The 26,206-nt window shown below is 43.7% G+C and overlaps 1 protein-coding gene across 1 annotated transcript in view; it reads left to right on the top strand.

The window, feature by feature from the left end:
• Positions 1-19,120: 19,120 nt before the first annotated feature.
• Positions 19,121-26,206, top strand: part of LOC132780587 (digestive cysteine proteinase 2-like) — a 54,371-nt gene continuing 47,285 nt past the window's right edge. The window contains exon 1 of the mRNA XM_060784314.2: positions 19,121-19,261. Within this exon, the coding sequence (XP_060640297.2) occupies positions 19,210-19,261 (52 nt within the window). The 5' untranslated portion in view covers positions 19,121-19,209. The remainder of the gene's footprint in view (positions 19,262-26,206) is intronic.

Genomic DNA, 26,206 nt, shown 5'->3' on the forward strand with positions numbered 1-26,206 from the left:
ACCTGGAATATTGTGTCCAATTCTGGGCACCACAATTGAAGAGAGATCTTGACAAGCTGGAATGTGTCCAGAGGAGGGCAACTAAAATGCTCAAGAGTCTGGAGAACAAGCTCTATGAGAAGTGGCTTAAAGAGCTGGGCATGTTTAGCCTAAAGAAGAGAAGGCTGAGAGGAGATATGACAGCCATGTATAAATATGTGAGAGGAAGCCACAGGGAGGAGGGAGCAAGCTTGTTTTCTGCTTCCTTGGAGACTAGGACGCGGAACAATGGCTTCAAACTACAAGAGAGGAGATTCCATCTGAACATGAGGAAGAACTTCCTGACTGTGAGAGCTGTTCAGCAGTGGAACTCTCTGCCCTGGAGTGTGGTAGAGGCTCCTTTTAAACAGAGGCTAGATGGCCATCTGTCAGGGATGCTTTGAATGCAATTTTCCTGCTTCTTGGCAGGGGGGTGGGCTGGATGGCCCATGAGGTCTCTTCCAACTCTGTGATTCTAGGTCCTCCCAGGGGTAAAGGTCTCAATGTGATGAGGTCAATTTCCTTCCTTTCAGGACACTTCTTCCTCTTTCCAACCGCAGAGGGCTTAGCATGATGGCAGAAGTAGTTTAACTCATGTGATGAGCTCAGTGCCTCTCCATGCTTGAAAAGAGGCTGAAGCGTCCTATGACTGGGAATTTTCTCAATCTGGTAAGGTGGTTAGATTGAAGCCAGGCATATCATAGGATTCTCCATTACATTACCCACCACCCATTCTCCTCTTTTCTGCCCTCCTTGGCAACAGATACGCAATACACATTTGGTAGGGGCCCTCGGTGGCGCAGTGGGTTAAAGCGCTGAGCTGCTGAGCTTGTTGACTGAAAGGTCACAGGTTCGAATCCAGGGAGTGGCATGAGCTTCCGCTGTCAGCCCCAGCTTCTGCCAACCTAGCAGTTCAAAAACATGCAAATGTGAGTAGATCAATAGGTACCGCTCCGTCGGGAAGGTAACGGCGCTCCATGCAGTCATGCCGGCCACATAACCTTGCAGGTGTCTACAGACAACGTCGGCTCTTTGGCTTAGAAATGGAGATGAGCACCACACCCCTGAGTCGGACACAACTGGACTTCATGTCAGGGTAAAACCTTTACCCTTACCTACCTTAAGCATAAATAATCCACACTGACCTTTTGAGTTGGTGAGTGAATAGATGGGCAATTCCTCCCTTATTTTTTTCCTGCTAAATTCCCCCTATTTCTATTTTGTACTTCTGGAGGGGGTGGATTCCTTGCATATGGCATTACTGCTTCTTCAAGACACAAAGAATACCATTAAGGAGGAAAAGAGAGAAGAGCTACAGTAAATCATTCTTGAGAGCCTGAAATGCAATTGGCCAAGTTGCCCCCATGCTTTGGGAGTGCACATAGCACATAGCCCAGCCTGGCCTGCAACTCCCTCTCCTGCTCAAGGTGAAGAACAGCTTCCCACTTCATATGTATCATTAGAAGACACATATCCACAAACAATGCAAAGGTGGCACAAGATTGAGCCTAATACTCCCTCTGCTGCTCTGTGTAAAGAACAACATCCCACTTTTCAAATCCAATAAGAACTTGTCTACACAGATCAAAATAATCACATTCACTTTGTGAGTTGGTGAGAGATAATAATAATTGGCCTAAATTTAATTTAAAGGTTTGTGTGGGTAGATGCTTGCATATTGGTACTGTCGGAACCCCGACGCCTTAAAGAGCCAGACTCAAGAGTATGTCCAAAAAAATAGTTTATTGACACAAAGCAAAAGGAACTCAGAGACACTTACTTCACTGTCCCTGGTCAAAACTCAAAAGTAGCAGCAAGTTTCATCATAAAAAGCAAACTAAAGCAATAATCCGGATTATCCAGAGAAAAGATCCAGATTAATCCGAAGTGCTTCCAAAGTCATGCAAAACAACACAGCAAATGAAGGGCGAACAAAGAGCCGTGAAGAAAGAGCCGTAGTCAAATGAAGTCCGAGGTCGAAGAAAGCCAAGTCTGAAGTTGCGAGGTTCCAAAGTCCACGTAGGCAGCGTAGTCGTCAAAAGCAGTCCGAAGTCAAGGAAGGGGAAATCCGCACTCACGAGAATCCAAGCCGAGTTGTAACATGAACGGAAGCAGCAACCTGCAGATCCAGGACCCAAGCCCAACACGAAAGCTGCAGCGACCTAAGGCACGAAACCAACACTTTGCCTTCTGCAAAGATCTTCCATTTCAGTGCCTACCTCCACCCCGTCATTATCCCTTACAGCTGTCTTTGCTTCTGCACCTGAATGCCAACGCCCATCCCTCCAACTCTTCCACCTCTTGTCAAAACTTAGCTCTTCCTAAGACTCCACAGTATCTCCCGATTGCGAATCCCCACCACCAGAAAACCCCACAAACGTGTCACTAGACGTTGGCTGAGTACATACATCTCGAACCTCTTGCACCTTGGTCCAATCCAGTGTGTCATCCCCATCTCCATCACTCCCAAACCCATCACTCCCAGAGAAACCCATGAAATGCTCTTCGTCTGTGGGAGCAGTAAGTATATCCTGGATCTTCTTCCTCTGTCGCTCCTCATCCGATTCCTGCTCCCAAGTAACCCTCTTAGTTCCTGTATTCACATCCACTGTATGTGGATTCCTCCTCCTCACTCATTGACCCTTCGCTCTCAGAAAACCCTTCGAAGGAATTTTCGTCAGTAGGTAACATAAGCATATCTCGGATCCTTTTCCTCTATTGTTTCTCATCTAGCTCTTGAGCACTCCTTTTCTCTCTTCTGACACCCATACTACCACTTGCAGTGTTACTAACAGGCTCTACTACAACAGGTACATTATGTCAGCATTAGCGTTAGTAGCCCGCAGAATGACTTAGCCCCTCTTAGCTCTAAGTGTGATAAAAAATAACTCATAAAAATATTCCTGAGTCCTTCACTTTAAGTAGAAATGAAAATGAAGTTCTATTCACTGTATACAAAACAAGACAGAAGAATTGCTGTCACCAAAATATAACAAAAACAATATCTTCCGGTGAGTCCTCTTCATTCAATGGCAATATGCAGACATGTAACTGAATAATATACAGTCTTTCTTACTTTGTTGTCTGTAGAGTGACCTTGTCTTGCCATAAACAAACTTTATCTTTAGGATGCTGCAGAACTGCTCCCAGCACAAACCAGAAGTTTTTCAGCTCAAAACAAGCCTCAAGCAAAGCTAGAACGCAATGCTCAAAATTTACAAACACTTAGTGCCTTGTATTGTCGAAGGCTTTCATGGCCGGAATCACTGGGTTGTTGTAGGTTTTTTCGGGCTATATGGCCATGTTCTAGAGGCATTCTCTCCTGACGTTTCACCTGCATCTATGGCAAGCATCCTCAGAGGTAGTGAGGTCCTCACTACCTCTGAGGATGCTTGCCATAGATGCAGGTGAAACGTCAGGAGAGAATGCCTCTAAAACATGGCCATATAGCCCGAAAAAACCTACAACAACCCACTTAGTGCCTTACTATATACAGGAACTACTATCACACCCAATTAACCCGTAACAGCTACAACAGAAAAAACCCTGATCCTTTCTAAGACTTAGAAAAAGCCCGTTGCAAACCCCTAGTAGCAACATATTAGTCTTAGGACTTCATGCCACAAAAGAGGGGGGGAGGGAGCAGAGGGAATTGTCTTCTTTGCATAGCATTTCATGGGGTATTATCTGCAAAGAAGACGGAGAATTTACTTACTCCCATTATACAAGATTGCCTGCTGCCACTTGTAGCACAATCATCCACTGAGAGGAGATACTGGGCATTGTTCTTAAGACCCCACTTCTACGGGGTTCTTGGCCTCTCCAGCCTCTTACTTGAAAGGAGACAAGCACCCTCTTTAAAACACTTCTTTCAGTGGGACCCACACTGTCTTTAAACCACTAATGCACTGAAGGATCATGGAGGGATACTTCATAAAACTGAGTGTAAAAGAGAAATCCACCCCTTCCTATCTCATAGACAGATACCAATTTTTAAGCATTTCTACATGCATGCAATGAAGTGGAGCCGATTTGTGCCCGGCTTAGAAATCCTCCCATTTCAACACCCTGAAGAAATGAACAACCACTAAAGGCAGTTCTGTGTCATTTGAACTGTCTTTGAAGTGGGTAGAGACAGAGGAGGAAAAGCATCTGATGAAGTGTAGGCAAGCCATAAGAATAATCTATACATATATAATGCTGTGTTCACTTTGAGTGACATAATTAAAAATCTGCTGGATGAATTGCCACCAAATTTGGCCAAAAGACACCTACTAACCCAAGGAGTGACCATCACTCAAAAAATTGATTTTGTCATTGGGAGTTGTAGTTGCTGGGATTTATAGTTAACCAATGATGGAATTGATGGAATCCACCAACAATGGAATTGAACCAAACTTGGCACACAGAACTCCCATGACCAACAGAAAACACTAGAAGGTTTTGGTGGGCACTGACCTTGAATTTTGGAGTTGTAGTTCACCTACATCCAGAGAGCACTGTGGACTCCAACAATGATGAATCTGGACCAAAGTTGGCACGAATACTCAATATGTCCAAATATGAACACAGATGGAGTTTGGGGAAAATAGACCTTGACATTTGGGAGTTGTAGTTACTGGGATTTATAGTTCACCTACAATCAAAGAGCATTCTGAACCCCACCAACAATAGAATAGGGCCAGACTTCCCACACAGAACCCCCATGACCAACAGAAAATACTGTGTTTTCTGGTGGTCTTTGGTAACCCTTCTGACACCCCCTCACGACCCCCCCCCCCCCCCGCACAGGAGTCCCAACCCCCAACTCCCTTCACCGGGGCAAGAAAACATAATTAAAGCCCTCCTGACAAAAAGCCATCCAACCACAGATATATATGATTCACACACACATGCATATATATGTATATGATAGATATCCTATCATAGATTATGAAAGGGACAATTATATGTTGCATGTTCCAGAGTAGGCCAACCAGATACTGTCTGCATCAACACTGCTAAAGAAACAACAGAAATACTGTTTACCCACAAGCATTAAGAAATTACACATATTATAAACTACACTTTCTCATCACTTTATTTTGCAAATCACCAGACTGTGCCACAGCAATGTGTGGCAGGGGACAACTAGTATATTATAATAATACATTTATTTGTTACCCTCCTCTCTCCATGGTTCAGGCCAGGATACACCAGAGTTAAAATATAACACCATTAAAATACATATATTAAAATACACAGAACAAAGATTAACACCAATACTAATACAATGTAAAGCTAAAAGTCATCATTTCAAATTGACTGTGTCGACCTGTGTACCCAAACCATATAGAGCTTTAAAGATAGTAACCAACATTTTATACTTTTTCTCAGAAATTAATTAGCAACCAGTGGAGTGACTTTAGTATAGGTGTAATATGCTCTCTGCGGACGATGTACTTCATGCAAAGGAAAATCAGCCTGTTTAGCAAGCCATGCAAATGCTGATTTGTTATAAGTAAATATTTGATTTTTATACCTATTTCACATAAAACTTTCTCGGGCCCAAAGGGGTCACAAGTAGAAAGTTCTACGAAATCCTGCTACAGGTGATATTTCAGAGGAAGCAACTGGCAAAGCCATCTCTTATGTAGGAAAACCCTATGAAATTCACAATAATCACAGTAGATTCACAGGGGACAATCTGGAGGTTACCAAATAAGTGGATAAGTGAGATCAAGGTCTAGGTTTTGCAAATCTCCGTTACTGTGCTAAACCACTCTGTGTCACAGGATATCAGTAAAAGCAAACACCAGCTAAACCCCACTGTCATCTAGAAGTAACAAGTTGGTCATACATTTGGGTTTTACAAACCAAGCAGATTTGAGATGGCAGCCTTTTGGGGAATGCAGTCAAACTCACCTAGCAGTTTCCACACACCCTAAGTGAAACCTGACTGCACCCATCTATTTGCGTGGGTGTTAGAGGTCACCTCAGAAAGGGTATCCTGTCAAAGTATTCTAGGCCACTCAAAGAGCCTCTCGTCCATGGCAAAGGAGAGATATTGATCCTCTGAATAACCCAAATAACTCTATTGATCTTTATTTTCATGTTAACAAAGGAAGGAAATTCTGCAGGAAGGTCCAAAGCTTCCAATTCTCTGAGATTTCAGGGCCAAAATCTGGGACCGGAGGGCTTGCTTCTGCAATATGGCAGGCTAAGTGTTTGCGAAGTGAGGCAAGGAAGCCAGCATTGAGGGGAGGCTAGAACAAGAGGACAAAAGAGGGATGCTGGTAAATGGGGCCAAAATCTGGGTAAAACCCTGGATAGTATGGTGTGTTTAGAGCCATATGAAATAGACCCATCTTTAACAACCAAGGAGATTTATTATTTACTAGCTGTCCCCTGCCACGCGTTGCTGTGGCCCAGTCTGCTAATCTGGAAAATAAAGTAATGAGAAAGTGTTAGTTTCTAATATATATAATTCCTTTATGCTTGTGAGTAAACAGTATTTCTTGTTGTTTCTTTGCCGGTGTTGATGTGGAGAGTGTCTGGTTTGCCTACTCTGGAATATGTAACATATCATAGTCCTTCTTTAAGGGTCTCTTTCAAATCTATGATACCATATCTGTCTGTGTGTGAGAGAGAGAGAATCGTATCTATCTATCTATCTATCTATCTATCTATATTTATGACTGGATGGCTCTTTGTCAGGAGGGCTCCGGTTACATTTTCTTGCCCTGGTGAAGAGAGTTGGACTGGATGGCCTTAAGTATTTTCTGTTGGTCATGGGGGTTCTGTGTGGGAAATTTGCCCCATTTCTGTCGTTTGTGGGTTTCAGAATGCTCTTTAATTGTAGTGAACTATAAATCCCAGTAACTACAAATCCCAAATGGCAAGGTCTATTTCCTCCAAACTCCATCTGTGTTCATATTTAGGCATATGGAATTTTTGTGTCAAGTTTGGTCCAGATCCATCATTGTTTGAGCCCACAGTGCTCTCTGGATGTAGGTGAACTACAACTCCCAAACTCAAGGTCAATGCCCACCAAACCCTTCTAGTGTGTTCTGTTGGTCATGGAAGTCCTGTATGCCATGTTTGGCTGAATTCCATCATTGGTGGAGTTCAGAATGCTCTTTGATTGTAGGTGAACTATAAATCCCAGCAACTACAACTCCCAAATGTCAAGGTCTATTTCGCTTAAACTCCATCTGTGTTCCTATTTGGGCATATGGAATATTCGTGCAAAGTTTGGTCCAGATCCATCATTGTTTGAGTCCACAGTGCTCTCTGGATGTGGGTGAACTATAATTCCCAAACTCAAGGTCAATATCCACCAAACCCTTCCAGTTTTTTCTGTTGGTCATGGGAGCCTTGTGTGCTAAGTTTGGCCCAATTCTATCATTGGTGGAGTTCAGAATGCTCTTTGATTGTAGGTAAACTATAAATCCCAGCAACAACAATTCCCAAATGACAAAATCATTTTTTTTAGTGGAGGACATAAATTGGACTGTTAGGTGTCGTGTGTCCAAATTTGGTGTCAATTCCCCCAGTGGTTTTTGAGTTATGATGGTAGCACGAACATTACATTTTTATTTATATAGATTATTATTTACTATATTTATATACTGCCCCTCTCAGCCCAGAGGCAATTTGGAGCGGTTCACAAATTGACAACAATTCGATGCCTCAACAATTGTAACAAGTAAAAACAATCAAGAAATTCTGTTAAAGACAATAGCATAGGATATAAAAAAATATAAAAGACATACAAAGCCTTAAAACATTATCGTGAGCGTCTCCATGGCAAATTGTTATTCCATTGCGTTATCAAGTAGTTCCATAATTCCATTTAGCTATGCCGCATTTGGGAAGGCCTGCTCAAAAAGCCAGGTTTTCACCTTTTAAAAAAAAGTTGGGAGGGAGCCGATCTTATATCTCAGTCAAGGGGCCACCGCTGAGAAGGCCCTGCCTCTCATCCCCGCCAGACGCATCTGCAAAGAAGGTGGGAGCAAGAACAGGGATCTTATAACGTCCCAGATGGTTCATAAGGAGAGATAAGTTCAGATAGGTAAGTTGGACCGAAACCAAGGATGGCAAAAAGCATTCAAAGGATCTGCCATGCTTGTCAAACTTCATGTCTTTCATAGTCTTACTCACAGTGCACAGTATTTCCAAGCCCTGAACTGCTGCTATGGTTTATGGAAGGCTCACTGCCAGCCTTTGGGGAGGTTTTTCCAGATCCTGCACTGCTGTTGTCAAGGCTTGTGAAATAATGAGTCTTACATATCATGATGCTTATTTTCCATACCCTGCCTTGCTTCAAAAGGGCCTAAATGCAGGCACCTGCTGGTTCCCTTCCCTCATTTTTGGCTTTTTGGTTTGCCAGCCTTGTGCAAATGGAATACACACCCCTAAACACTCATACTGCTCCACTGAGATCTGGTATCACCTGAAAATGGGTGGAGAAGCATGCCAACTCTGATAAACTCAAACACGAAATCCCTTTCCTCCTCCAGTGCATCTGCAGCACTCATCCAGGATTCCTCTTGGCATTTGTCTTCCTGCCTGGAGACCCAAGGAAGGACTGCAATGCCATGAAATTTCAGCCAGTGCCCTGAGACCTGGCAATAATTGGTGGTAGACACACTGAGCCTTTTTACTGACACTCAGTACCACTGGAGTATTAACTACCACTCAGATTTATTTTTGGTATTTCGGAGTGATTTATCAAGGAGTTCTCTTTCCAAGTTAACTGGAAGTGCCACTTCCAGGCATTCGCACACATTTCACTCAGTATGAGTACTTATATTACAACCATCCTGTTATGATACAGCTTAGAATTAATTCAAAGTACATATGTCTCTCTTCTGCATGTCTCTCCGTTAATCTTAGTTTAGTCGTAGTACAAAACAAATTAATCACACTGTTCTGGTACGGCTATACCAGGAGCTCCAATTTTATTTGCTTTGTATTCAAACTACAAGAGAGGAGATTCCATCTGAACATGAGGAAGAACTTCCTGACTGTGAGAGCCGTTCAGCAATGGAACTCTCTGCCCCGGAGTGTGGTGGAGGCTCCTTTTTGGAAGCTTTTAAACAGAGGCTGGATGGCCATCTGTCAGGGGTGATTTGAATGCAATATTCCTGCTTCTTGGCAGGGAGTTGGACTGGATGGCCCATGAGGTCTCTTCCAACTCTTTGATTCTATGATTCTATGATTCTAAATGTTTGTTTGCAGTCCTAGGTTTCAGGGACTCTGCAGATAGGTGGCTTCCTTTGGTTGCAGTCATAGGGCAAGTCACCTGTCCATCATCATTAAGTTTTGGTCCCGCCCCTTGCTCAGGGCAATTGGGAAGGGAAGGGAGCCATTTTTAGTTAGTCTCAGCAAGGAAAGCTAATGTACAGGATGTGTGCAAGCTTCCCCTGTACAAAAGCTTCAACCCTTAAGACTTTCCGGGGGGAAACAGTCTTAAGAGCATCCAAGACTTTCCGGGGGAGAACAGTCTGAAGAGCACCCAAAGATTTCCAGGGAAGCAGTCCTAAAGCTTTGAGGAATTTTGGAGGGTGAACAGTTTGAAAGACCAAAGAACTCCAGCTGGGGAATATCTAAGCCTTTACTGGTAGGTCCACTAGGTGCTTCGAGACACAATTCGACCCGGTAGTGGAGCCCACATCAGTAAGGGTTAGATTACAGTCAGCCTGGGAGAAGTTAAAAAGGGGATTTTCCTTTAAAGTAAAGAAGAAGTTATTGAAGACAGTTGCTTGTCCTTCGTGGGCAAGTTTAGAAACCCACCAGTTGCATAAAAGTCTGGAATCAGTTGTTTAACTTTACTGAAGACAAGAGAAGTTTCTGTTTGATTGTTCATTAATAAAGAACTTTGTTATACTTCACAAGCCATCTAAAGATCATTTGTGGTGGAAAACCTCTGAGAACTTCTCTTTGGGCCCCCTGGCTTCCCGCTAGGCAAAGGTTGCACGTCCTGTTCCAAAGGAAATTCTTTACAGGCCCAGCGCGCAACAGAACACACACGCAAAGAAGATCATACAAGCCTAACGCCTGCATGCTTTTAGTTTGCACATTCCAACAGCCTCCATTTACCAGGAGCGCTATGTGAAATAACTTTGAGGTTAGTGATGATGGGGAAGAGTGTTCAGTGGGCACTTTAGGGATGTGCGAACCATTTTAAAAATGGTTCAAAGGTCATTACAAAACTGGGGGGTGGGTGGCGTTTTGTTTGTAAAGTGTTTCTAAAGTATAGTTAGTGAAAAAATTCGTTATTGTAATTACTATAATTGGGGAAACTTCAGGGACAGCTTTCTCCCTCATTTTTACAGCTATTTGGGTGAAACTCACTACACCTTTGACCACTCTTAGGCCACCAAATTTCAAAATGTTTTACTTATCCACAGATTTTTTTGGGGAAATTTCAAAGTTTTTATAAACAACATGTTTTTAATAATAAAGAAGCGTGGTGCAGTGTATTCCACACTGGGCATGTGCACTCAGCAGCAGAGTAGCAAACCAAAAGGGCAGATGTCTTCACTGTGTCTGGTTGTGATCCCCAGTTTGTGCTAGTCAGCTTTCGTATGATATTGTTTCTAGCACCCACTTTCTGCTTGATATTCAAGCATGCCGCATTATCACAGGATGTCTATGCTCTACACCACTGGAGAAATTATTTTTTATTTGTATACCGCTCTATCTCTCTGAGGGGACCTATGGCAGTTTCCAACACAGATAAAGTATGGCAATTACTGACATAAAAGCATACAGAAGATGCATACAGAAGATGTTCCTCGTGCAAAGTTTTTGCAGTTTAATAAACTTTCACCATGTTTTTATGATAGAACCAATTGGGAAATGACGTTTATAACCCAGAAACAACAAATAATTTATTGGAATTCTGGCATGCTACGGAGGGGCAAATCTCTCTGATGCTGAGCAGTGCACTTTTTTTTTGTCATGTCAGGAGCAAGTCGCTTCTGGTGTGAGAGAATTGGCCGTCTGCAAGGACATTGCCCAGGGGACGCCTGGATGATTTGATGTGGGAGGCTTCTCTCATGTCCCCGCATGAAGAGCTGGAGCTGATAGAGGGAGCTCATCCGCCTCTCCCCGGATTCAAGCCTGCGACCTGTCGGTCTTCAGTCCTGCCGGCACAGGGGTTGAACCCACTGTGCTACCAGGGGCTCCTGCAATCTGGGAAATGTAGTTTAGGGCAGGTTCTCTGGCATAGGCCTTCTCCCTTCCTAAACTACATTTTTTTCCCTGCTCCTAATGGCGAGACTCCATTAATTTACAGAGGAATGGGAGCTTTTTTTGCCTTGCTTGCCATGAAAATGAAGATTAAGCTAACTTTGCGAGAGAGCCTTCTGAGATTTACAAAGTACAAACGAAAGTGTATTAGGTAAGTTTTGATGCTAAAGTCTTTGGGGTGCGTCACACAAACGCTTTGGATATAGCTTCTGACATTTGAAACTTCCAAATTGCTTTCGACTTCTGAACCTTTAGAAATTTTTGCACAAGTCTACTAGATATCTATTGGGGTTTTGTTTCAGGACCCCCTGCTCCTCCAAATCTATGGAGGCTCAATGTTATATTTGCTTTGCTGTATTAAGAGTTCAAGCTCATCTTGTTTATTTCCCATGCTCTGTGCATTAGTGTAGAGCAGGGGTCCTCAAACTACAGCCCGTGGGCCACATGCAGCCCACCAAGGGCATTTATCCAGCCCATTGAGGAGGAGGCCTCCCTCTCAGTGGAATCAGTCTTGGCTCTGCTAACGCAGAGCTCCTTTCATTCTTTCTGTCTCCCCCTCATGCTCACTCTCCTCCTTATTTCAGTCTCTCCCCTTTTCTCCCTCTCTTTTTCTTTCTCTTTCTCCCTCCTCCTTTCTCCCTTCTCTCTTTCACCCTCTTTTCTCTCCCTTTCTCCTATTCTTCTTTTTATATCCCTTTTTCTGTGTAGCCAATAGGCAGCCCCAAAGCCTTCCCTCGCCACTCAGCCCTCCCTCCTTCCCTTCACCTCTACCTGGGTGCAGGGCTCAAGAAGCCCCTACAAAGCCTGCCCCCGAGTTAAACAGGAAGGGGAGAATGGGGGTGGCTGAAACACCAGCCTCCCAGAGGAAAGACATCTCCTCAAAACCTGGGGTTCCTTTTCTTTCCCTCTTCGGCAAATCCAGGCTCCTGCTGTGAAAACAGCTGGTAGGCAGGCTGTCAGGAATAGTGGGAATTGAAGTCCAAAACACAAGGAAGGCCTAAGTTGGCCCATACCTGCTTTAAAGAATACCAATGATATGCTATGGAATCATGGGATATAAAATTTTATAAGCTGTTTCGTCTTTTCTGCCAAAAGATCAAACTGCAGCTCCAGGATTCCATAACATTGAGTTAAAGTGGTTCTTCATTTTAAATATTGTATTTGTTCATTTTTTTTAACTTCAAAATAAGATATGTGCTGTGTGCATAGGAATTTGATTGTAGTTTTTTTTAAAAAAAACAACAACTATAGTCCGGCCCTCCAACGGTCTGAGTGACAGTGAACTGGCCCCCTGTTTAAAAAGTTTGAGGACCCCTGGTGTAGAGACACCAAAGATCATGGTCTATCCATCCTAATCTCCTCCAAATTTCAGTTGAAAGCCCAGCTGGGAGCCATCAGCTGAAACTAGTTCTTCACTATCAAGGATATCTCTCCCCAAGGACATCAGACAAGCCCCAACGTTGGCAGTCTTTAGGAAGGCTTGAAAACGTGGTTGTTCCAGTGTGCCTTCCCAGAATAGGAAACTCCTCGCATCATGTCCCAAATGCACTTTATTAGAGATTTAAGGTTGTCTGCATACCGTACCTACCTCCAAAACCTATCCACTTCACCTGTCATGCCCAGCATTTTTAAAAATTTTAATCATTATATTTGGCCCGGCCTTAGTTTTAAATGTGTTGTGGTGTTATTGTCTAATGTTTATTGCTATTGTTTTATGAGTTTATTTATTGTTGTATTTGTTATGCTGTTGTTTTATTGATGTGTTGGGCCTCAGCCTCTTGTAAGCCGCACCGAGTCCTTCGGGAGATGTTAGCGGGGTATAAATAAAGGTTTATTATTATTATTATTATTATTATTATTATTAAGGATATGCTGCCATTTGGAGACATCTTCTGTTAGCTTAAAATTCACAATCCAGTTTCAATATAAAATTGTCCATTGATAGTTAGCACTGGGGCAGTAGGCACATGGGTCACCTAGCCAGTTTTCCTCACTGGAGGAAACTGTGATAGTTTTATATTCTATTCCCATATAAATGCAAATTGTTGATCTCATGTTGGTGCTATACCTATTAATTAGCCTATGCAAATCATTATGCACATTGCTGCATTGATTATATGTGTCTTCTTTTTGGCAATGCGTGTGTGGCAATGCACAATTACTCACCAAACTGCAGCTTTGCATTTTAAAAAAAGATGATCTTGTTGTTCTGCTTTTAAATCATTTCCAACTTAAGGATACCCTTTGTTTTCCTCTAAGACTGGGGGCCCGTCCAGACAGTACCTTTATCCCAGGAGCTTCCACAGCAAACAGGAGGGTGGTCAGACACCGTTCCCTGTAGATGTGGAAGCAATCGCTACAAATGGCAAAAAATTCAAGATTTTTAGGTGTGGGAATATCTTGGTTTTGAGTTGAAAATCTGCATCTTCAAATGTCTGTATGTTCCTGACCTTTGGAAATCATGGGACTTTTGGTCTAACTTTGTTCCTGGGTTTTAGATGTTTGTTCTTGATTGGTAGGTTCCTAAAAACAAAGTGACAGTTGAGTAGAAGGCGAAAACTTTGTCTGTGTGCCAGAAACTTCATGAACTTCTCTGGCCAGGACAAAGTTGTGGCCCCCTAGTCAATGTTGTACATCTTTTCACAAGAAGAGCAATCAGGAACAGACATGCATAACCCAGGAACAACTCTCTGTCTGTACAGATGGCCCTGCAGCTTATATAACCCAGGAATGGAACTTATACAATGATTCTTATGTTCGCATGTTTGCATCTTTAAAAAAAACACTGAACATTTCTGTCGAAAGTCTTGCGATGGCCATCTTGGGAGACTCTAAATCCTGCACTTAAGCAGCAAGTGTGGACAATGAAGGCAGAAATCCCAGGACCAACAGGTCTGTATGTGGACCTTTTCTGAAGTCCTGGGATTTTTTTGCCCCTTATTAAAACCTGCCTGGAAGCACCCTGAGAGAGAGTGACTTGCCCAAAGTCATCCGTAGCCAAGGAGGCATTTGAATCCTACGAAACCAATAAATGCTACGTTCAGCAAAGGACAAGAGGGATCCTCTCACTTCTGCAGGAGTCTACCCTGTACCATGCAGCTGTGGACAAGTCTACATAGGGACCACCAAACGCAGCATTGCCCAAACACGAATCAAGGAACATGAAAGGCACTGCAGACTACTTCAACCAGAGAAGTCAGCCATAGCAGAGCACCTGATGAACCAGCCTGGACACAGCATATTATTTGAGAACACAGAAATGCTAGACCACTCTCACAACCACCATGTCAGACTACATAGAGAAACCATTGAAATCCACAAGCATGGGGACAATTTCAACAGAAAGGAGGAAACCAAGAAAATGAACAAAATCTGGCTACCAGTATTAAAAAAAACTCTAAAATGACAACAGTAAAACAACAGAGTAAACAAACAAGGACATCTAATCACCTCTCAACAAAAGATTGCCCCAGGCACTGCCAGGCCATCAAATGCTAATCAAGGTGGTCAGTTGAAACATTCACACCTAGCTCCAGCAGACAAGAGTCCTTTGTCCCACCCTGGTCATTCCACAGATATATAAACCCTTTTCCCTAGTTCCAACAGACCTCACTACCTCTGAGGATGCTTGCCATAGATGCAGGCGAAACGTCAGGAGAGAATGCCTCTAGAACATGGCCATATAGCCCGATAAAACCTACAACAACCCATTTGAATCCTGATATCCAAAGTCATTATCCACCATTCATACCACTACACCATACTGGTTCTGACAATTTTGTAGCATAATTTCATACCATGTTTACTAAGAAGGAAACAGCAGTGGAACTCTCTGCAACCTGTAGTCAGGAAATCCTAACAGCTGGATTTCTGGGAGTTGAAGGCTAAAACATCTGGGGACCCACAGGTTGAGAACCACTGTCCTAAAGACTGGCTTCACACTACAGGAAAGGAGATTCCACCTGAACACGAGGAAGAACTTCCTGACTGTGAAAGAGAGAGCTATTCAGCAGTGGGTCTCTGCCCCAGGGTGTGGTGGAGGCTCCTTCTTTGGAGGCTTTTAAACACAGACTGGATGGCCATCTGTCAGGGGTTGGACTGGATGGCCCACCAGGTCTCTTCCAACTCAATGATTCAATGATTCTTTTTTTTTTAAACTAAAGGGATCTAAAGGGACATAAGCTCGCCATTCCTATTTCAGGATGTCTGCTCAGAAGGGAGTGCTGGTAAATTTGGCCCTGCCCACAGTGTTGGATCCTTGTGTTTTAAATGTTTTGTTTTATTGCTGATTTGTTATATATAATGGTTTTGTACTGCATTTTTTACTTTTATTTTACTTGATTTTTTTTGTTTAATTTTATTGCTGTGTTGATTTACTGATGTATGTATTGCCGGGCTTGGCCTCATGTAAGCCACCCCGAGTCCTCTTTGGGAGATGGTGGTGGGGTATAAATAAAGTTTTGTTGTTGTTGTTGTTGTTGTTGTTGTTGTTTCATTGCGTTCTAGTCTCCGGGGCAGCAAAAAACAAGCTTGTTCCCTCCTCCCTAGGATTTCCCCTTGCCTCTTGATACATGGCTCCACTCAGCCTTCTTTTCTGCAAGCTAAACATGCCCAGCTCTTTGAGCCGCTCCGCATAGGGCATGTTCTCCAGACCCTTGATCCTTTGAGTCACCCTCCTCTGGACACGTTCCAGCTTAGAATCAACATCTCCCTTCAATTGCGATGCCCAGAAATGACCAAGGCAGAATAGAGCAGGGGAGCATTACTTTCCTGTTTCTAGGCACTAGGCTCCTTTTGATGCAGGCCAAAATCCCATTGGCTTTTTTGCTGCCGCATGACATTCCTAGCTCCTGTTCACCTTCCTCCCCACGAGGACTCCAAGATCTTTTCCACACATCCTGCTGTTGAGCCAGGCATCGTCTCCTATTATGTCTCTTTGCATTTCATTTTTTTCTATGTGGAGGGTCTTGCATTTTTTTCCTGTTGAAGTTCATTGTGTTAGTTTTGGCCAATCGTCTCTCGAATCTGTTCAGATCGTTTTGAATTCTTCTCCTATCTTCTGGAATATTACATCTCCTTCCCAATAATGCACCAGTGACTCTTCTCTTCTTTCTTGTGAGAGCGAGGGCAGGAGTGTCATTTTTCTGGATGATCCTGCCTTCTAACCCTTCATCTAACTTGATGATCATGCCTTCTAACCCTTTATCTAAGTCTTTAATGAAGATCCTGAACAGGACTGGGCCCAGGACAGAACCCTGCTTATGGCACTCGACGACACTTCTTTCCAGGATGGGGAGAATCACCCCATGGTTCCCATGGGTTTCCCAGGCTCAGCCAGGCCTTCAAATGCTAATGAAGGTGGTCAGTTGAAACATTCACACCTAGCTCCAGCAGAGAAGAGCTCTTTACCCAAGCCATTCCACAGATATATTATACACCCATTGTCCTAATTCCAACAGACCTCACTACCTCTGAGGATGCTTGCCATAGATGCAGGCGAAACGTCAGGAGAAATGCCTCTAGAATATGGCCCTATAGCCCGAAAAAACCCACAAGAACCCCATGGGTTCGTTCACTTAACCAGTTACAGCAGTGTTTCTCAACTTCCTAATGCCGCAATTCCTTAATACATTTCCTTATGTTATGGTGACCCCCAACCATAACATTATTTTGCTACTTCATAACTGTAATTTTGTTCCTGTTATGTATCGTAATGCAATTAACTGATAGCAGGATGTATTTTCATTCACTGGACCAAATGTAGCACAAATACCCAATATGCCCAAATTTGAATAATGGCAGGGTTGGTAGGGTGATTGATTGATTTTGTCACTTGGGAGTTGGGGTTGCTGGGATTTATAGCTCACCTACAGTCAAAGAGCATTCTGAACTCCACCAACGTTGGAGTTGAACCAAACTTGGCACGCAAAACTCCCATGGCCAACAGAAAACACTGGAAGGGTTTGGTGAGCATTGACCTTGAGTTTTGGAGTTGTAGTCAGAGGTGGCCCTAGGTAATTTTCAATGGTAAGCAAACAGTATTTTGGCGCCCCCCCCCCTCCCAAACCAATCACTGATATATATTTTCTGTTTGTTGTGGGGAGTTCTGTGTGCCATATTTGATTCAATTCCCTCATTGGTGGAGTTCAGAATGCTCTTTGATTGTAGGTGAACTATACATCCCAGTAAATACAACTCGCATATGTCAAGGTCTCTTTTCGCCCAAAAGCGCCTCAAGAGCGCCCCTGAGCAAAATCAACTATACTGCAAGTGCTTACTTTGCGTAATGGGTTGAACCGCCCCTGGTTGTAGTTCTCCTACATCCAGAGAGCACTGTGGACTCAAACAATGATGGAACTGGACCAAACTTGGCACGTATCCTCAATATGCCCAAATGTGAACACTGGTGGAGTTTGGGGAAAATAGACCTTGGCATTTGGGAGTTGTAGTTGCTGGGATTTATAGTTCACATACAATAAAAGAACATTCTGAAACCACCAATGATAGAATTGGGCCAAATTTCCCACATAGAACCCTCATGACCAACAGAAAATACTGTGTTTCTTGATAGTCTTTGGCGACCCCTCTGACACTCCCTGGCGACCCTTGCAGGGGTCCCGACCCCGAAGTTGAGAACCACTGAGTTACAGATCCACCTAACCATAGTTTTGCCTAGCCCACACTGGACTAGTTTCCTTGCCAGAAGGTCATGGGGGACCTTGTCAAAGGAAGGCCTTCTTGAATTCCAGATGTGCTACATCCATGGTATTCCCTGCATCTGCCCAGCTTGTAACTCTGTTGAGTGGACTTCTGGAAGATGAAGTCCTAATCCCCAAAGAACTGGAAGTTGGGGATCATGTCTTTAGATCAGTGGTTCTCAACCTGTGGGTCCCCAGATGTTTTGGCCTTCACCTCCCAGAAGGTCATGGGGGACCTTGTCAAAGGAAGGCCTTCTTGAATTCCAGATATGCTACATCCATGGTATTCCCTGCATCTGCCCAGCTTGTAACTCTGTTGAGTGGACTTCTGGAAGATGAAGTCCTAATCCCCAAAGAACTGGAAGTTGGGGATCATGTCTTTAGATCAGTGGTTCTCAACCTGTGGGTCCCCAGATGTTTTGGCCTTCACCTCCCAGAAGGTCATGGGGGACCTTGTCAAAGGAAGGCCTTCTTGAATTCCAGATATGCTACATCCATGGTATTCCCTGCATCTGCCCAGCTTGTAACTCTGTTGAGTGGACTTCTGGAAGATGAAGTCCTAATCCCCAAAGAACTGGAAGTTGGGGATCATGTCTTTAGATCAGTGGTTCTCAACCTGTGGGTCCCCAGATGTTTTGGCCTTCACCTCCCAGAAGGTCATGGGGGACCTTGTCAAAGGAAGGTCTTCTTGAATTCCAGATATGCTGCATCCATGGTATTCCCTGCATCTGCCCAGCTTGTAACTCTTTTGAGTGGACTTCTGGAAGATGAAGTCCTAATCCCCAAAGAACTGGAAGTTGGGGATCATGTCTTTAGATCAATGGTTCTCAACCTGTGGGTCCCCAGATGTTTTGGCCTTCACCTCCCAGAAATTCTAACAGCTGGTAAACTGGCTGGGATTTCTGGGAGTTGTAGGCCAAAATACCTGGGGACCCACAGGTTGAGAACCACTGCTTTAGATGTTGCTGAGCTGCATTTCCCAGCTGCCCTAATTAGTACAGCCAGTGGTGAGGAATGATGAGAGTGAGTTTAAGAATACAGATGAACCAGACCTTGTCCATCTCCATTGATGCAGGGTTGGGCTGCCAGTCTTCCTTATTTCCAGACAACTCATTGCAAAAGTTGTTTGGCAACACAAGACGAAGCTCCACCCCGGAGTAGCTTCGGCAGCTGCCTGTGGCTGGCTATTTCGTCTAAAAAGAGGAAGGCACCCTTCTGGGTTTCAGGAGAAGTCGGGACGAAGAGCTGAGCTGAGATGGGGAAGCTTTGCAGTCTCCTCATCTTGTGCCTCTGGGGTTTTGCTGTGGGTGAGTTTTGGGCTGGCAAAGACTGGATCTTCACTGCCACATAATGCAATTTGAATGCAGTATCTGGTCAGTGTAGATCCATATAATGCAGTTCAAGCTGCATTATTTGGCAGTGTAGATCCAGACATAGTGAGTGTTGATGAAGCTTCCCTTCTCTTGATGTCTGCAGTTGTAGGTGATACTGTTACCTGAAAATTACTATAGATGTTTCTGCTCCTTCGTTGCTAAAAGAGAATTAAGTTATTGCTCCCTCGGTCCCTTTCTCGATGTCTACCTTTCATGCTGTGAGTGTCATTGCCTGTGAACTTCATGCTTTGGGAAAGCGTGCAAAAAGAGAAGCCTCAAAAGCAGCCCTGTGGGGATTGAATATGCGAATTGCTTGAGGGGGTCGAAGGAAAACTGCTGGGAAACCAAATGAAAGGACTCCTGAAGAGAGCAGCACTCCACATGGGAGCATTTTGTGGCGGGTTCCATTTGTGTAAATTGAGTTGCTGGCTCAGCAGGAAAACAAAACAGCTTTGCTTATTCCTCTGCCTAACACTTACTTGCACAGGCACAACTCTCCTCCGTGTCCTCTCTTTTTGAAGCTGCTAGTAAATGTGCAGGAGCTCAAGCAAATGAAAACTGGCAGTCTTACGTCAGGGTTGCTTTTTCTTCCTCGTATCATTTGTTTTACTTGTAGTTTTACAAGTTATTAGTGGTAGTATAAACTTACTTACTTAGGCAATCCCTCGTTGTCCGTGTAGATTAGATCAGTGTACTGTTGGGTCCGTAGGTGACTGTGGAGCCCTATTCTTGATCTGCGTCTTCTCCCGCAGTGAGGGCATTGGTTTCCAGGTGGAAGGCGGTCTCGGTTGGGCTTGGCTTGACGCACCTTCCTCTTGGCACATTCAAATTGCCAAGCACTGATGGTCACAGCTGACCTCCAACTGGAGCGCTCAAGGGTCAGGGCGTCCCAGTTCTCAGTGTCTAGGTTGGCTTTGAGCTCATCTTTAAATCTCTTTTCCTGCCCACCAACATTCCGTTTTCCGTTCTTGAGTTCGGAGTAGAGCAACTGCTTTGGGAGGCGGTGGTCAGGCATCCAGACAACGTGGCCGGTCCAGCAGAGTTGATGGTGGAGGACCATTGCTTCAGTGCTGGTGGTCTTTGCTTCTTCCAGCATGCTGACAATTGTCTGCTTGTCTTCCCAAGAGATTCACAGTATTTTCCAGAAGCAGCGGATGGAATCATTCCAGGAGTTGCATGTGACGTCTGTAGACAGTCCACGTCTTGCAGGTGTATAGCAGGGTTGGGAGGACAATCGCTTTATAAACAAGCACCTTGGTATCCCTATGGATGTCCCGGTCCACTAACACTCTCTGCTTCATTTGGAAAAAATCTGCAGTCGCAGAGCTCAGGCATTGTATTTCAGTGTCAATGATTAGAGGTGGCTGCCAAGGTAACAGAAATGATCAACATTTTCTAATGTTACACCATTAAGCTGTATTTCTGGCATTGGAAAGGGATTGACTGGTGACTGCTGGAAGAGCACTTTGGTTTTCTCGATGTTCAATGACAGGCTGAGCTTCTCGTACGCTTCTGCGAATGTAGTATAAAACATACTCTTCATATGTCCATTTACAGTCTACACCAGTGTTTCTCAATCTCCCTAATGCCGCGACACTTATGACAGTTCCTCTTGTTGTGGTGACCCCTAACGATAAAATTATGTTCGTAGCTACTTCATAACTGTAATTTTGCTTCTGTTATGAATCATAATGGAAATATCCAACATGCAGGATGTAATTCACTGGCCCAAATTTGGCACAAATACCCGATACGCCCACATTTGAATACTGGTGGCAGTCGGGGAGGGGGGGTTGATTTTCTCATTTGGGAGTTGTAGTTGCTGGTATTTATAGTTCACCTACAATCAAAGAGCATTCTGAACTCCACCAACGATGGAATTGAACCAAACTTGACATACAAAACTTCTATAGGTAAAACTAAAGGCTTTCCCCTGACATTAAGTCCAGTCGTGTCCAACTCTGGAGTGTGGTGCTCATCTCCATTTCTAAGCCGAAGAGCCAGCATTGTCCATAGACACCTCCAAGGTCATGTGGCTGTCATGACTGCATGTAGTGCCGTTACCTTCCTGCTGGAGCGGTACCTATTGATCTCACATTTGCATGTTTTCTAACTGCTAGGTTGGCAGAAGCTGGGGCTAACAGCAGAAGCTCATGCCACTCCCCGGATTTGAACCTGCGACCTTTAGGTCAACAAGCTCAGCAGCCCAGCTCTTTAACCCACTGCGCCACCAGGGCTCCACACAAAACTCCTATAACCAGCAGAAAATACTGGAAGGGTTTGGTGGGCATTGACCTTGAGTTTGGAAGGTGTAGTTCACCTACATCCAAGGAGCACTGTGGACTCAATGATGGATCTGAACCAAACTTGGCATGAATACTCAATATGCCCAAATGTGAACACTGGTGGGATTTTGGGGGAAAATGGACCTTGACATTTGGGCGTTGACGTTGCTAAGATTTATAGTTCACCAACAATCAAAGAGCATTCTGGATCCCACAAACAAGAGAATTGGGCCAGACTTCCCACACAGAACCCCCATGACCAACAGAAAATACTGTTTTCTGATGGTCTTTGGCGACCCCCCTGACACCCCCTTGCAACCTCCCCAGGGGTACCGACCCCCAGGTGGAGAAGCACTCAGGTATGTAAATGTGGATCACTGTATTAGTTAGTCGGTGCTTCTCAACCTTGGGTCCCCAGATGTTTTTAGCCTACAACTCCCAGAAATCCCAGCCGGTTTACCAGCTGTTAGGATTTCTGGGAATTGTAGGCCAAAAACATCTGGGGACCCCAGGTTGAGAACCACTGAGTTAGGTGGCGGTCTGATTCTTACAAGGAACACAAGTGTCTCCCTTGTATGAATTCTCTTATCATTTGACAACACATGAGTCTTTGGCATTGTTTTGATGGTATGGGAAAGTGTTTGGAATATACTGCAGAGTTTCTCAATCTGTGCTCCTCCAGATGTTTTGGACTTCAGCTCCTGTGATTCCTAACAACTGGTAAGCTGCCCAGGATTTGTGGGAAATGAAGTCCAAAACACCCGGAGGAGCATAGTTGGAGAAACACTGGTGTATGGGATGGAAGTAAGTAAGCCCTAGATCAGTGGTTCTCAACCTGGGGTCCCCAGATGTTTTTGGCCTACAACTCCCAGAAATCCCAGCCAGTTTACCAGCTGTTAGGATTTCTGGGAGTTGAAGGCCAAAAACATCTGGGGATCCCAGGTTGAGAACCACTGCCCTAGATGCTGTTGACTTCTCTTATGACATCTTAGGGCACATCTGTAGTGACCACAGATCAGCTCTGTGGAAAATCAAATACAGGATGGAGATGATCTGGGGTCATGTGGGGAAAGGCCACCTTAATGTAACATTGTCCGTGCAAATCAAAGTTGGGGGAGCGTCCAAAGTTGGGGGAGAGTCTATCTTTCAGCTGTCACCTGCAGTGGTGTAGGGCAGGAAAGTGGGTGATTGGAGAAGGGAGGAAGAAGAGAAGGGGACAATTCTCTCTTTTCTACCCTCCCTTCTCACTCTGTTTCCCTGGCCAACATCACTGCAAGTGACAGCCTACAGATATGACTCATGTCATAGCTGGAAACCTCTGCAACACAGACATCATGAGCAAAGAGTAAGGTTGGCAGTCCAGCAGGACCAAACACAGATTGGCACCTTTGTATGTCCAAGACCTCTTCTTGCCTTTGCAGCAGCCTGTCAGATATGGGATATACCACATCAGATCAGCCTCAGTTTATTCAGTCAGAGTAGATCTATCCTCGGAATCCAAAGTGAGTGAGGGAATTCTGGGAGATGTCATTCAAAAAAGCAATACAGCTCAGCCTCCATATCCATTTCCAGATATTGCATGTATATATGAAAATGCAGATAACAGCCAACCTTCTGGCCCAAGAATACTAGAGAGCCAGGCTGGAGATGACATATGTTGTTTGTTGTACATGGGTAAATGAAATGGTGGATACCCATCCTGTGGGTATAAGTCGTGTGCTATTTTGAATCTTTGCTTTCCATTTATGTAATTTTACTGGTGGAAAGCCACTTTTAGTCCCCTTTAGGGAGATAAAGCGGGGTATATATAAATATAATAATAATATTTTCTGTGAGAACAGGTCTCACAGCCCTGACTGTGAGAGCTGTTCAGCAGTGGAACTCTCTGCCCTGGAGTGTGGTAGAGGCTCCTTCTCTGGAAACTTTTAAACAGAATCATAGAATCAAAGAGTTGGAAGAGACCTCATGGGCCATCCAGTCCAACCCCCTGCCAAGAAGCAGGAATATTGCATTTAAATCACCCCTGACAGATGGCCATCCAGCCCCTGCTTAAAAGCCTCCAAAGAAGGAGCCTCCACCACACTCTGGGGCAGAAAGTTCCACTGCTGAACGGCTCTCACAGTCAGAAGCTGGATGGACATCTGTCGGGGGTGCTTTGAATGCAATTTTCCTGCTTCTTGGCAGGGGGTTGGACTGGATGGCTCATGAGGTCTCTTCCAACTCTTTGATTCTATGATTCTAGACACTTGGGAATTGTCCCACATGTGATCAAATACAAAAGCCAGCAGAGTGATCTTGTTTGCTGTGGACTAATTTTGTTATGTATCAAATAATAATAATAATAACAACAACAACAACAACAACAATAACAATAATAATTTTATCAAAATTATATTATAATGTACTACTATTATTTTTATTTTATTTATTATTATAATAAAAAGTGTACTAATCTTGTTGTGTTTCTAATAATAATAATAATAATAATAATAAATAATAATAATAATAATAATAATAATAATAACTGGGATTAGCATGCATTATTTGCCGATATATCACACAGTCCTAGACACTTGGGAAGTGTCCGATGTGTGATCCAATGCAACAGCCAGCAGAGTGTCTGCTGTGGACTCATCTTGTTGAGTTTCAAATAATAATAATAATAATAATAATAATAATAATAATAATAATAATAGCCTCTCTGCCTTTCTTCCCCATACCCCAAACTCAGGAAAATATCTGAATATATTTTGCTCTCTGTAGCGACAGAGTCTGCACCCACAGATTCAGTCATCCATGCCTTGAAGATATTACAAAAAAGGAAAACTTGATTTTGCAATTTTATATAAGGGATTCCATTTCATACACCATTGTATATAATGGAACGCTGGCTCTTTGGCAGTGTATCTTATAAAATGTGCAACTCAAGGCTAGGGAAGTCTTCCAAGCATCTTCTGGAGTGCCATCATTTATTTCTTCATTTTATTGATACCCTGTTTTTACACCAATGTACTCTTTCTCTTTCATCCCCTCTTCTTTTCATGCAAGAAATCTATGAAGCAGGTCATGTTGCGAAAGAGCGTGACTGGCCCAACTTCATCCAGGGTGTTTTGTGGTTGAAAGGGGAGGAGAACACCCTTGTTTGGCATTGCTTAACACCAAACTGGTTCGTCTTTAACTGTTGACCACACTGGTTGGAGTGGATGGGGATTTTTCAAAAAACAACTGAAGAGTCACTGGTTTTCTAGCTCTGCAAATTCTGCAGACAAATGCTTCTTGCTATGAACAAATTTGTTTTAACACACATCCTATTGCACTGGAAGAGTTGGTTGTGAAGCAGTATATGGTTATTGAAAATTATATGGATTTCATTTATTTCATATCAAAAGGATTGCATAAATTAGTATAAAACTGATAAAAATAGAAGGAGCACAAGTGGCTAAATATCTTTTGACCAAAAATGGGCAACAGCGACCGCATTCTCTGTAGCCTCAAACAATTCTTCCTCTGTACATGAGGCAGAACATTGTGGACAAGCATACAGATGCGGAGTTGTCTGCTCTGCTCCACAGTCGCACACAGTGGAGGATTCTCCTAGGTAGTGCAATTTCACCAGATTGTTTTTTGATGTGCTGGGCGTGTAATAATTGACTTTTGAAATAGGACGTGCACCTTGTGCCCAGCGGGAAGCCAGGGGCGCCTCGAAAGAGGCCTTTAAGGATTTTCCTGTAGAGATAGTCTTTAGAGTCTTTAATGATGTAACAAAGTCCTTTATTATTGAACAAATCCAACAGATATTTCGCAAATCTTCAATGGGTCAAACAAATACTTCAAGGCTTTGAATTTACTGGTGGCTTCCTTAATCTTGTCCACGAGGGACAGGCAACTGTCTTCATTAACTGTTCCTTTACTTTAGAGGAAAACCCTTTTTTAACCTCTTCCAGGCTGACTATAATCTAATCCTTACTGATGTGGGTCCTACTACTGGATTCAAACTGCGTCTTGAGCACCGAGTAGACCTACCAGTAAAGGCTTGCAGATTCTCCAGCTGGAGTTCTCTGGGTCTGTAAGCTGTTTTCCCTCTGGAATTTCTTAGAGACTTTAGAGCTGTTTCTCTCAGATGCTGTGAGGCTGTGAGCTCTCTGCCAGATCTTTGGGACTGTTTTCCCCTGGAATGTCCCTGGAATTTCCTGGACTTCAGTTTCCCTGGATGGTCTTAAGAAATTAAGCTTTCGTGCAGGTGAAGCTTGTCCACGTCTTCTAACTTAACTTTCCTCACTAAGACTAACTAAAAATGGCTCCCTCTTCCCTTCCCATCTCCCTGGGAGAAGGAGCGGATCCAAACTTAACAATGATAGACAAGTGGCTTGCCCTATGACTGCAAACCAAAGGAAGCCACCTTTTTGCAGAATCCCTGCATGCAAACACTTAATAGAAAGAAAGAAAAATTGGAGCTCCTGGTACAGACGTACCAGCACATTTCCTGAGTCTGTTCAGGTACTTCCAAGTTGCCCATTCTTGGTTTGCCCTGGAGGAAGACCTTCATGGGGAGCATCCAATTACAATTTCCTGGTTTAGCTGCCCAGAAAGATAC

The sequence above is a fragment of the Anolis sagrei genome, chromosome X (genome assembly GCF_037176765.1).
Source record: "Anolis sagrei isolate rAnoSag1 chromosome X, rAnoSag1.mat, whole genome shotgun sequence".
Lineage (NCBI taxonomy): Eukaryota > Metazoa > Chordata > Lepidosauria > Squamata > Dactyloidae > Anolis > Anolis sagrei.